The sequence below is a fragment of the Otolemur garnettii genome, unplaced genomic scaffold (genome assembly GCF_000181295.1).
Source record: "Otolemur garnettii isolate 467f Iridium unplaced genomic scaffold, OtoGar3 scaffold00018, whole genome shotgun sequence".
In the NCBI taxonomy this organism is placed as follows: domain Eukaryota; kingdom Metazoa; phylum Chordata; class Mammalia; order Primates; family Galagidae; genus Otolemur; species Otolemur garnettii.
The window spans coordinates 4,122,967-4,133,289 of NW_003852413.1; the positions used below are offsets into that span (position 1 = coordinate 4,122,967).

The following is a 10,323-nucleotide window of genomic DNA, read 5'->3' on the forward strand; positions in this document are numbered from 1 at the left end:
GCCACCTTAGGTGTACGTGGCTGGCGCCTTAGCCGGTTGAGCCATAGGCGCCGAGCCTCTGTGTTATAACTTATTCAAAAATAAAGTTGCAAAGCAAACCAAACCAAATACACCGACATCGGAGGAAGCAGTGGGGAAAGTGGGCAGGGCCCAGGGAGGGGTGAGGCTGGCAGGAGGAGAGAGAGAGACTGCTGGAAGTCAGGGGGGCTGTATGTTCTCTTGGAGGGTGGATTAAAGAGGGGCTGGGGATCCAGACAGGACCAAGGTGGTGAGATGGAAAATGGCAGAGCTTGGGGTGGGAGAAGGCTTGTGTTTGAACCTGTACTTGGCAGGCACAGTGAACTTGATCTTGACGGGGGCACTTCACTTGTGTGAAACTGTTTCCTCATCCATCAAATGGGGATAAGGATGGACTGGACTTTATAGGACTTTACAGGACTTCCCATGAGGGTGTCAAAGTAAGGAATATAAAGTTCTCAGGGGTATGGCGGCTTTGCACATCCCAAGTTGGTTTTCCTGTATTCCCAAGCAGTTCCCAACACCCCAACAAAAGTGAGAGCTTGGTTTAGAATAGGGGCTATCTTCAGAGGTAGGGGACTGAAAACCTTAGGCCCACGACCTTGAGGTCATGTGTTGTGGATGTGCCCATCTGCCTTCCCTTTGGTGCAGCAGTGAACACGAGGAGCCTCCCAGCTGGGGACCACTGGGGAAGGCCAGGTCACAGCCAAGACAGAGCAGTGGGGCCAGATTCCTCCCCCACTGCCAAGGATGGCACTTACCAGATAAGTGTAAGGTTGACCTCAGTGTTGGGAGGATAATCCTCCAGCTGGACCAAGAACACAAACAACAGGGGACCCATAAAGTTGACCAGGGCGATGACACCAGGGGGCAGGTACTGGAGCAGCACAAACAGGGACTCCTACAGGAAGAAGCAGGTCAGGGCAGCCCATGGTTGGAGGCCTGTGCAGTTCCCCCTTGCCCTGTGGCACCTGGAGGTGCAACTCTGCTGCAGGCCTGGGATCTGGAAGTCCATAAATTATTCCCTGCAGCAGTCAGTGGATGTCCGGTGACAGCCAGTCTGACTCATGACTACTTAAGCCTCTCTGAGCCTGTAAAGCCTTTAGCCTTTCCTCATCTGTAAAGTGGGATCATCCTATCTCTCCCACAGTCTGGTTGGGACTAAATAAACATAATTTCCTGGCACCTCCTTGTTGTCCTGTGAGTACTTGGTGGCCCAGAAGATGGCACTGATGGCGCCAACCACCAGGAGCCCGATGAGGACATTGACCCGCAGGTAGCTGAGCAGGTGGCAGGCCCTCTGGGCAGGGGACTGCTGCTGTACCATCTGGAAGCACCGGTCCTCCTCCAGCTCCACCTGCAGGGGTGGGCGAGTAGGTATCAGAGGGGAAGGGCGCTCCCCATGTGAAGCATGCTCACATTCACCCAGTCACTGTCACACTTGCACACTTGTGCACTCAGCCATGAATGTGCACACACTCGTGTATTCTCACACCCACTTGGTCATGTTACACAGTCACGTGCACTCTCATGCCGTCACACTTGGCCAGTCACTCAGCCATGCATGTACACACACTCATGCTCGCAGTCACACGCCCTCCCGCCATCACGTGTTCACACACACCTTGAACTCGTTGCTTATCTCATGCTTCTTGATCTTGGCTGATTCATGCACATGGATGCAGAAGTCCCAGGAGGAGAAGACCTTGGCACTGAGAGGCACCCTGTAGTCTTGACCCACGAATGACTTCTGTGGCAGCCCCTTCACCATCCTGGAGAGACCAGGGGCTGCTGACGGAGGGCCACTTTGCTCTTGGTTTGGGGTGGGAAGGCCCCGGGCAGCCTGGGGTGCAGACCTTGGGGATACAGAGCAGTGGCCCTGCCCCTGAGGTCAGCAGCTGGAGCCTGGGCCCAGGAACCACCCATGAGCCTGCTGAGTGGGGCCAGGGGGCCTGCCACCTGGGGGGCACACCCTGCCAGGAAGGTGTGATCAGAGAAGGTGCCCTGGAAAAGAGCAAAGGCACAGGCTCTGCTCTCACCGCTGCAGGGTCCCGCAGAAGCAGAGGAGCAGGCAGACCAGCGGGCTGAGGAGGTAGGCCAGGCGGATGCTGTACGCTGAGCTGCTCTCCAGCTCTGCCCGGTAGGCGCCATAGAAGAGGTAGGTGTTGCTGAAGGCCTGGGGACATCAACAAAGACAACTGAGCCTGCGTCTAGCCTCAGGCTGTCCTAAGAGTCTCCCAGGAATGGGGAGCATGCTTGTTCCAGACATTTGTCCCCTCTGTTCCTTGCACTCCCACCCAGTCAGGCTCTGAGGCATTTGTGTAATGGCCTCTTCCTTTCTTTCTCTTTTCTTTTCTTTTCTTTTTTTTTTTTTTTTTTTGAGACAGAGGCTCAGGCTGTCGCCCTGGGTAGAGTGCTGTAGCGTCACAGCTCACAGCAACCTCAAACTCTTGGGCTCAAATGATTCTCTTGCCTCAGCCTCCCAAGTAGCTGGGACCATAGGTGCCTGCCACAACGCCCGGCTATTGCCTCTTCCTTTTTCTAACCTCATTACTGGCCATGCCAGGCTATCTTTGTAAAATTAGCCCCCTAGAAGCCAAATGCCCTTGCAGGGCTGGAGTCCTCTTAGACTGGAGTCCCCTGAAGCAAGTTCCCTGGGTCTCCCAGGGTCCCTGGACCACAGCCAGGAGAGACCTCACTCACCATGCCGGTTAAAACATTCCAAAGTTGATTGTGGAACTTTGGGACACGGGTCTGGGGCTGGTGGCTGCCAGGGCACTGGAGGGCTATTGAGGAAAGGGAGGGTCCCCAAAACATAGGTGAGGCTCTGCTCTTACCATCCACAGCCCCCAACCCTGGGGGAGGCCTGAGCCACATGAAAGACAGGGTGAGGGAGGGTCCTGGGGTTGGCCACAGCAGAGCATGCCCAGGGTGGGGCACTGAGAGTCCAGGCTGTTCTAGTACACTGAGCCCTGGACAAGCCCATGGTACAGGGGGGCTCTGGGGAGCCATTTCATCCTTGGGCACTCACTCAAGTTCAGGGTGGGGCCTGAGTCAGGGGGGTGGAGCCAGGCCAGGGGCAGCAGCACAAAGCTGGCGGTGACCAGCACTGTCAGCAGGTTGAGTATCAGCAGGAAGCGCAGAAAGGTGAAGTAGGACCGGATTCCAGTGCCAAAGAGACCTGTGGGGAGAGGATGGGTGGGTCAAGGGGCAGAGCCTCCAAGGTTGACCAACCTTGCTCCGACCTACACAAGTCCAGCAGTACCTCTAACAGCCACCAGGGTGTGCTGCCACCTGCGAGGTTGGCGCCTGTGTTGGGGCCAAGTCGGTGTGTGAGGATGACCGGTGGGGATGGACAGGGCAGTGGCTGGTGGGATGATGCCCTACTCCCGTTTCCAAACTGAACACTGACACTCCAGGGACTGGAGGGGGAAGAGGGGTCGGCGCTCGGTTCCTACCCCCAATCTCGTAAAGAGCCGCCTCCCAGAGCCCAAAGCCCCGGGCCAGTCGCTGCGCTGCTTCCCCCAGCCGCCGTCCTGCTATCTGCTGCCTGCGCCTCCACTGCTGCCAGAATGAGGTCTTCATCCCCTCGGGCTCTCGCAGCTGCCTGCCGCAGGAGAAGTGATAGGGCCGCCCCAGAGTCACCCACCCAGTGGCCAGGCTGATGGCCCACGGACCCGCTGGTATTCCCACCGGTGCATCCTCCCCTCGCCTGGCTGTGTTGGGGCAGCACCCACCGGAGGAGGCGCCTGTCGGCCATGGGGTAGGGCAGCTCGCGCACCGGCGCCCGGGAGGCGCACAGCCGCTCCATCTCCGACTCCCACAGCTCGTCGGTCGCCATCTCCTGTTCTGGTTCCTGGGGGGCCTGCCCTGACGGCCCCGACCACTGCCGAAGCATCTCTGGGGCCCACCGGACTGCGACCCCTGCTCCCAGGAGGGATGTGGAGCGCCAAGTGGGTGAGCCTCAAGGTCGGGGCCTTGGCTCACTCAGGAACCTGCTCGGTTCCGTTCCAACTCTCAAAGCGATACACGGCCAGGGGCCTTGGTCACCCCGTCTGTCAAATGGGGTGAAAGTACCAAAGGGCTCGGAAAGATGGGCCCGTAACCGACAAAGCCAAGGCCTGCTCCATCCCAGCCCTACCTGCCACCTGGGCCGCAGGAATTCGGGCCACCCTTTGGAGAGAATTCTCGCTCTTCTTCACCTGCCAATTTGTTCTTTGGAAGAAGCTCCTGTCACAAACCCCAATGGCTCCCAGGATCAGCCTCCTGCAGGCACCCTGGACCCTCTTCTGGTCTAACTTTGTGCAGTGCAGCCCCAGCCCCAGGAGGAGGCTCTAATAATTCCTCTCACACAGCCCCAGGACCCCAGTTCTCACTTTCACACCGTCGCCCTCCGCTTCCTCCCCCTGCTCTGCATCCAGCTCACTTGGGGACCAAGGAACCAAGTCTCCGGTGGAGCCCCCTCCTCCGACGGCTTCCGCCACGCCACGCGGGACCGTGAGGGAGCGGAGGGGACGGGTCACATGACAGGAACCCTGGCTCCGCTCCCCTCCGCTCCCTCTGTCCTCCCCCCTTCGTTTCCTCTGCTCTGCGGTTGAGCGGGCGTTTCCTGCGGGCTCCCGGGTGCAGCGAAGCAGGTGAGAGGCGCCGGCCGTCGGCGCTAGGCTGGGGTCGGGCCGGTCCTTCCGCGCCAGCGTCGGGGCCGGGGCTCCTGCTCCTGAACGCCGCTCGCTCGCCGGGATCTGCCGCCTGGCCGGCCTCCGGGGCCACAACGTGGATGTTCCGCGCCCCAAGCCGGGGGCTGCTCTTGCGCGCACGTCCGCCCCCTTCCGGCTGAGGAGCCCAGGCCTGACCCGGGCGGGGCTGCGGCCGCGCGCCAGGCCCCTATCTGCTACCGCAGGTCGCCCTGAAAGGCACGATAGGACAATGGTGGGCCCGATCGCACAGGACTGCTGCGTTTCCAGAAGCTCTTGGCCTTAATGTTGAACATGGCCTTTCTGTCCCTGGCACCACCATTATGCCAAGGCGGGGGCTAGTGTCTGGCCATACACAGAAGCTCAGGAATAGGCTCCATTCATGTCCCTCCAGGACAGTGGTTAAGGGTCATCGTGACCAAGGCTCTGCGCCGGTAGCTCAGTGGTTATGGCGCCAGCCATATACACCGAGGCTGGGGATTTCAAACCCCTTATGGCAATGACAACTGCAACAAAAAATAGCCCGGTGTTATGGTGGGCAACTGTAGCCCCAGCTACTGGGAGGCTGAGGCAAAAGAATCTCTTAAGCCCAAGAGTTTGAGGTTGCTATGAGCTGTGACGCTATGGCACTTTACCGAGGGCAACATAGTGAGACTGTCTCAAAATTAAAAAAAAAAAGTGTCATCTTGACCGGCTCCTTGTGCACAAATCGCTTGGGAGGGCCCACAGTCCTACCCTTCCTTTTTTTTTCTTTTGAGACAGTCTCTCTCTATGTCACCCTCAGTAGAGTTCTGTGGCATCACAGCAACCTCAAACTTCTGGGCTTAGCGATTCTTTTGCCTCAGCCTCTCAAGTAGCTGGGACTACAGGTGCCCTCCACAACGCCCGGCTATCTTTTGCTTGTAGTTGCATTGTTATTTTGCAGGCCCAGGCTGGATTCGAACCCACCAGCTCTGGTGTATGTGGCTTGTGCCTTAGCTGCTTGAGCTACAGCTATAGCTGCCAAGCCATGGCTATTTTTTTGTTGCAGTTGTTTAGCTGGCCTGGGCCGGGTTCGAACCTGCCACCCTCGGTGTATGTGGCTGGCACCATAACCACTGTGCTACAGGTGCTGAGCCAGTCCTACCTTTCCTTGCTGGTCCTTCTCCTTCAGGGTCATCTCAGGTCTAAACGCTCTCGTGGCTTTTCTGTCTCCGTTCCTGCCTCCCTTCTGGTCTCTAGAGCCTTCTCTTGTGCCTGGGGGTGGCACAAGCTGGGTGCTGGTAGCAGGGGGGAACATAGTGGGCTGGAGGAGTTGGTGGGGACAGATCCATACTTATGTATTTAGGAAGAAAGCAGTAAGTGCTCCTCCAGGGCTCAGTCTGGCTAGGCTCCCTAGAGGAGGTGGCCTTCAAGTTGGGCCTGGGGTCAAGCAAGTTCAGTGTGAGTGTGCAGGGAGGAGCAGCAGGAGGAGGAGGGGAGGGGCCTGGCAGAGCCTGAGGTATCTCACCCGAGGTCCCATGCAGGCAGGCTGATGGCTGCAAAGAGCCCTAGCCCAGCTCCTCCTGCTCTGCCCGCTTCAAGTCCCCTCCAGCTCTGGCTGTAGGAGGGCTTCTTCCCCAGTGCCCCTCCTCCTCCAGATGGATGGTGCTCTCTCAAAGCCAGGCTCCTCCAGAGAGCTCCTAGGTGGCCCATGAGTCAGGCCCTGGTTGGGGGCACCCTGCAGGGTGACTAACCTCTCTGCCTCAGTTTCCTCATCTATGGAGGAATATCATTGCTACTTTCCTGGCTCTAGGGGAAATAACAGAAAACAGCACTGCTGATTTCAGCGTCAGCCCGGCTCCTTTTTGCTCCCTGAGCCCCACCTACTGCTCAGGCAGTGAGCCAGAACTCCGGCTAGATAAACAGCAGAAACCTAGCCCAGATCGGAGTGGGGAGACTCCCCCAGCGGTGGGGGTTGGGTGTGGGAGAGTTTGAGGCTTGCTGAGTTAGGGGAGGAAGGGGGCAAGGGCGAAGAGTTGCCCAATCTAGTGTCGAAAGGCAGGCGTCAGGAGGGCTAGCAGCCCTTCTCACTTAGACAATCTCTAACCGTGCGCAGTGGATGGGTCTGGAATTAGTGCCCCGTTTTGAAACTTGGGGAAACTGAGCCTCACAAAAATTGGGGACCTCAATCAGAGACTGGAATAGAACCAGATCCCCCGCCGTCCTCACCCTGCTCAGACCCAGGGTGGGGAGAGACAAGGGGTAGGAAGTTGGCGGGAAGGGCAGGTCGCCGCCGGGCGGCGAGAGCAGGGCGGGTCACGTGCCCGCCGAGGCCGGCTGCGTGGGCCGGGCGCTGCTGTCGGTCCCAGTCACCCCCTGGGCACTTTGTCACCCCTCCCACCGACCCGGCGGCCCCTCCCTCGGGCAGCGCAGCCCAGGCGGCTCCCGGCGGCCCTTGCGGGGCACAGGTGAGCGGCTCGCGGGCGCGGGCCCCACCTCTCCCGCGCTTTCCAGGTGAGCCGGGCTCGGGGTGCGGGGTACCGGCGGGGCGGCAGCCCCGGGGCTGGGGGCGGCGCTCAGGTCAGCCTGCCCGGGCTGGTTCTTCCCTGTGGCGGCAGCTCCGCCCCCTCCGAATTCCACTCGGCCTCCGAGGCCTCTTGGCTGCCGAGTTCCCCTGGGTCCCGCTCTGGTTTGGACCCCCCGGCTCTGCGCGCGAGGGGCGGCGGGCATTGCAGCCCCAGCCCACCAGCCGAACTCCGGGCACCAGGTTGGGCGGCGGTGTGACCCGGGGCGGGAAGGCTAGGTCGCACGGGCCGGTACCACTGGCTGCGAGGGGAAGGGGTCTGGGCAACCGGCCAGCGCGGGTCGAGGGACTCAGGCGGTGCTGCGGCCCCTGGGCTCCGGCCAGGTGGTGACTCTTTCTGGGCAGAGGCTGTTTCCGTTGGACTCGCTGCCAACTGGGGTGGCGGTTCCAGGAAGCGGCCCCGCCTTGCCCTCCCCACCTGGCTCAGGGCTCAGGAATGGTGCACCCCGGAAACTCCACCAGACCTGCCCCGGCCTGGGGGCGGGGAGCTGGGCGCTTTGTCCCGCCGAGCTGAAGTCCCTACTGCTCAGGTGAGCCCCCACTGCGAGGGCCCCACAGCCTTCTGCACTCCTTGTGGAGGAGAGGTGCATGGGGAGTCTGTTGGAAAAAGGGAGTCCGGCTCCAGGGTGAGGATGGAGGCACCTCGTCTTCACTTCCCACGACTTTCCCATCTGAGGACGAGTGGAGGTCCAGCTCTGACCCTCTCTAGGCCGATTTCACACCTGGGCTCCCGCTGGAGGGAGGAGCCCGGGGAGGCGTTGACCTCAGGCCCTGTCTGGGTCCTGTGGTTCTCCCCCCTTTCTAAATTGAGTTCCCTGGGGGTGAGTGAGGGGAGATCTGGAGGACCGAGGGCGCCACAGTCCTGCTGGGGTAGAGCCTTGAGAGTTGCTTTGTGGTTGGGAGCGTGTTACCCCCACCCCACCGCCATGGGGTGAATAGACTGGGGCTGGAGCCCCAGACAAGGCCCCTCTGGTTCCAGTTGTGTCAGCGACTGTGTCAGTGATGGTGACACAAAGCTGGGACAAAGGGATCCTGTTTAAGGCTTGGCCCTACTCCCTCCAGCTGGCTGCCCTAGGGTGATGGAATGTGAGGGCATCAGTCTCCTGAGAACTGGAGGACCTGGGAGCCCCTGGGAGCCCCTTGGAGCCCCTTGGAGCCCCTTGGAGCCCCTGCAGGGTGGCCTGGAGTGGCCTGTTCTCTTTGTTGCTTCCCCTGGGCCTGGGAGTGCAGACCCAGCGGCTGGTTTCCTGCTAGAGGAAGTGTTTGAGGTCACAGAGCAGCACAGGGAAGGCCTCCCAGCTGCCTTGACCTTTCTCCTCAAGTGGGATGTGTCTCAGCGCCAGAACCCTGGGAATGGAGGGCCTGGGAGGGGCTGTGTCCACAGGCACTCTACCCTTCCCCATTTCTCAGGGACTGGCCAATATCCAGGAAACAGATGGGGCACGGCATCTCCCCTCCCTTCCCTTTTCCCCTCTGCCTAGCATCCTGGGCAGTGGAAGGTCTCTCCCTTCAGTCCATTCTGACATGGGACCACTCACCTGACCGCATGTTCAACTGTGGTTGAGGTGGGATGGGGGATCAGGCGGCCTGGGCTGTGAGTGGTACCGCCCTGGTTCCCAGGGAAGTGGGTGGCTTGGACGTGTGCCAGGCATTGAAGGCCAACTTTGACTGAAGGCTCCTTGTCTCAGCAGATGGGCAGCAGGCGGCTCTGGAGGTGGCATACAGGCTCTGAGCTGCCCTAGGTCTGCAGACTGGCTGGGTGTGGGCTCCAGATATGGCCCAGCCACTGTCCTTCTTCCTCGATGTCCCTGAGACCCCAGGGGACCAGGAGTAAGCACTGGGGAGCAGAGGGGATAGGGAGCTGGGGCATATTGTGACCTTGTGGAAGGAGATGGGGGCTGAACCTTGACCCTGTCCTTTGCCCCCAGCCAGGAGCCCAGTCCCTATGATGAGAGTGAAGTGCACGACTCCTTCCACCAGCTCATCCAAGAGCAGAGCCAGTGGGTGACCGAGGAGGGGCTAGAGCTGCAGCCGAGAGAGCAGGAGACCCCAGGTAAGCCAGGCTTGGATGCCACAATGGTGCGGACAGGGGCTTAGGCTTCCCAGTGTCTTGGGACAACCCTCCCAGCAGTCTGTAGGCCTGGGATGGGGATGGAGTGGCTGAGACCACCAGCAACGGTTATCTCCAGGACCTCCCGCCAAGTCTTTCTTACTAGTAGGCAGTGGCCATGAGACCTTCCTGGGGCCCGAGAGTGCCCCTGTCCACAGCACAGCCACACTGCGCATCTTGGCCAGCATGCCTAGTCGTACGATTGGTGAGTGGGATCTTCTGTCCCAGCATTAACCCCAGCCCCTGGGCCAGGCCTGAGTTTCAGGCGGGCGTCTATGTACCTTAAAGCCAGGCTCTGTGGCCAGGCTCTCCTAGCCATCCTGTCTGCTGCCTAGAGGCCTTGCCTAGCCCTATGCGGCCCCTGCTGGGTTCTAAAAATGACTTGAGTCATCACAGGGGTAAAAATAGGTTCTTGGGAACCCACTGGCACCCAAGGTCTCTGCCTAAGGGATTTTCCTGGGTTCTGGGAGGGGTGAGGGATGGAGAGGCCTGGTGCAAGAGCCATTCTGGAGTAGAGGGGAGGGAGGCCCCGCCTGGCCCTGCCCAGCCTTGCCCAGCTGCTTCTGTAGGCCGCAGCCGCGGAGCCATCATCTCCCAGTACTACAGCCGCACAATGAGGCTTCGACGCAGGAGTGGCCGGCCCCTGCTGGGGGACGTGGTGGCACGCTCAGCCCGGCCCAGCCTCCGCCTCTATGACCTGGAACTGGACCCCATGGCCCAGGAGGAGGAAGGTGAGTGAGCCTGCCTGGCCAAGCAGCAGACACCAGCCTGAGGTGAGGGGTCGGGGGTGGCAGAGCTGGGACTATGCCCCTTTCTCAGCCTTTCTCAGCTGGCTGCTTGAAGGCCTCCCTCTGTAGGGACCTTTGGGGGCAGGAAAGCAGGGGTCTTTCAGGCTGTAGAAGGCTTGCCCTATGGCAGGCAGGCATTCAACAGACAGACATTCATAAGTATCTGTC

General features: G+C 60.3%; 2 protein-coding genes across 2 annotated transcripts in view; one reads left to right on the forward strand and one right to left on the reverse strand.

Moving 5' to 3' along the window:
• The window catches only part of TMC8 (transmembrane channel like 8), an 8,729-nt gene extending 4,235 nt beyond the window's left edge, over positions 1–4,494 (reverse strand). Inside the window, exons 1-8 of the mRNA XM_003786570.3 lie at positions 3,756–4,494; positions 3,477–3,625; positions 3,050–3,199; positions 2,722–2,804; positions 2,058–2,194; positions 1,643–1,790; positions 1,205–1,375; positions 780–919 (exon numbers count right to left, since the gene is read on the reverse strand). Coding sequence (XP_003786618.1) covers positions 780–919; positions 1,205–1,375; positions 1,643–1,790; positions 2,058–2,194; positions 2,722–2,804; positions 3,050–3,199; positions 3,477–3,625; positions 3,756–3,916 — 1,139 coding nt within the window. The 5' untranslated portion in view covers positions 3,917–4,494. The remainder of the gene's footprint in view (positions 1–779; positions 920–1,204; positions 1,376–1,642; positions 1,791–2,057; positions 2,195–2,721; positions 2,805–3,049; positions 3,200–3,476; positions 3,626–3,755) is intronic.
• A 2,737-nt stretch (positions 4,495–7,231) lies between these two features.
• TMC6 (transmembrane channel like 6) overlaps positions 7,232–10,323 on the forward strand; it is an 18,144-nt gene continuing 15,052 nt past the window's right edge. Inside the window, exons 1-4 of the mRNA XM_023511202.1 lie at positions 7,232–9,087; positions 9,186–9,310; positions 9,477–9,572; positions 9,937–10,098. Coding sequence (XP_023366970.1) covers positions 9,032–9,087; positions 9,186–9,310; positions 9,477–9,572; positions 9,937–10,098 — 439 coding nt within the window. The 5' untranslated portion in view covers positions 7,232–9,031. The remainder of the gene's footprint in view (positions 9,088–9,185; positions 9,311–9,476; positions 9,573–9,936; positions 10,099–10,323) is intronic.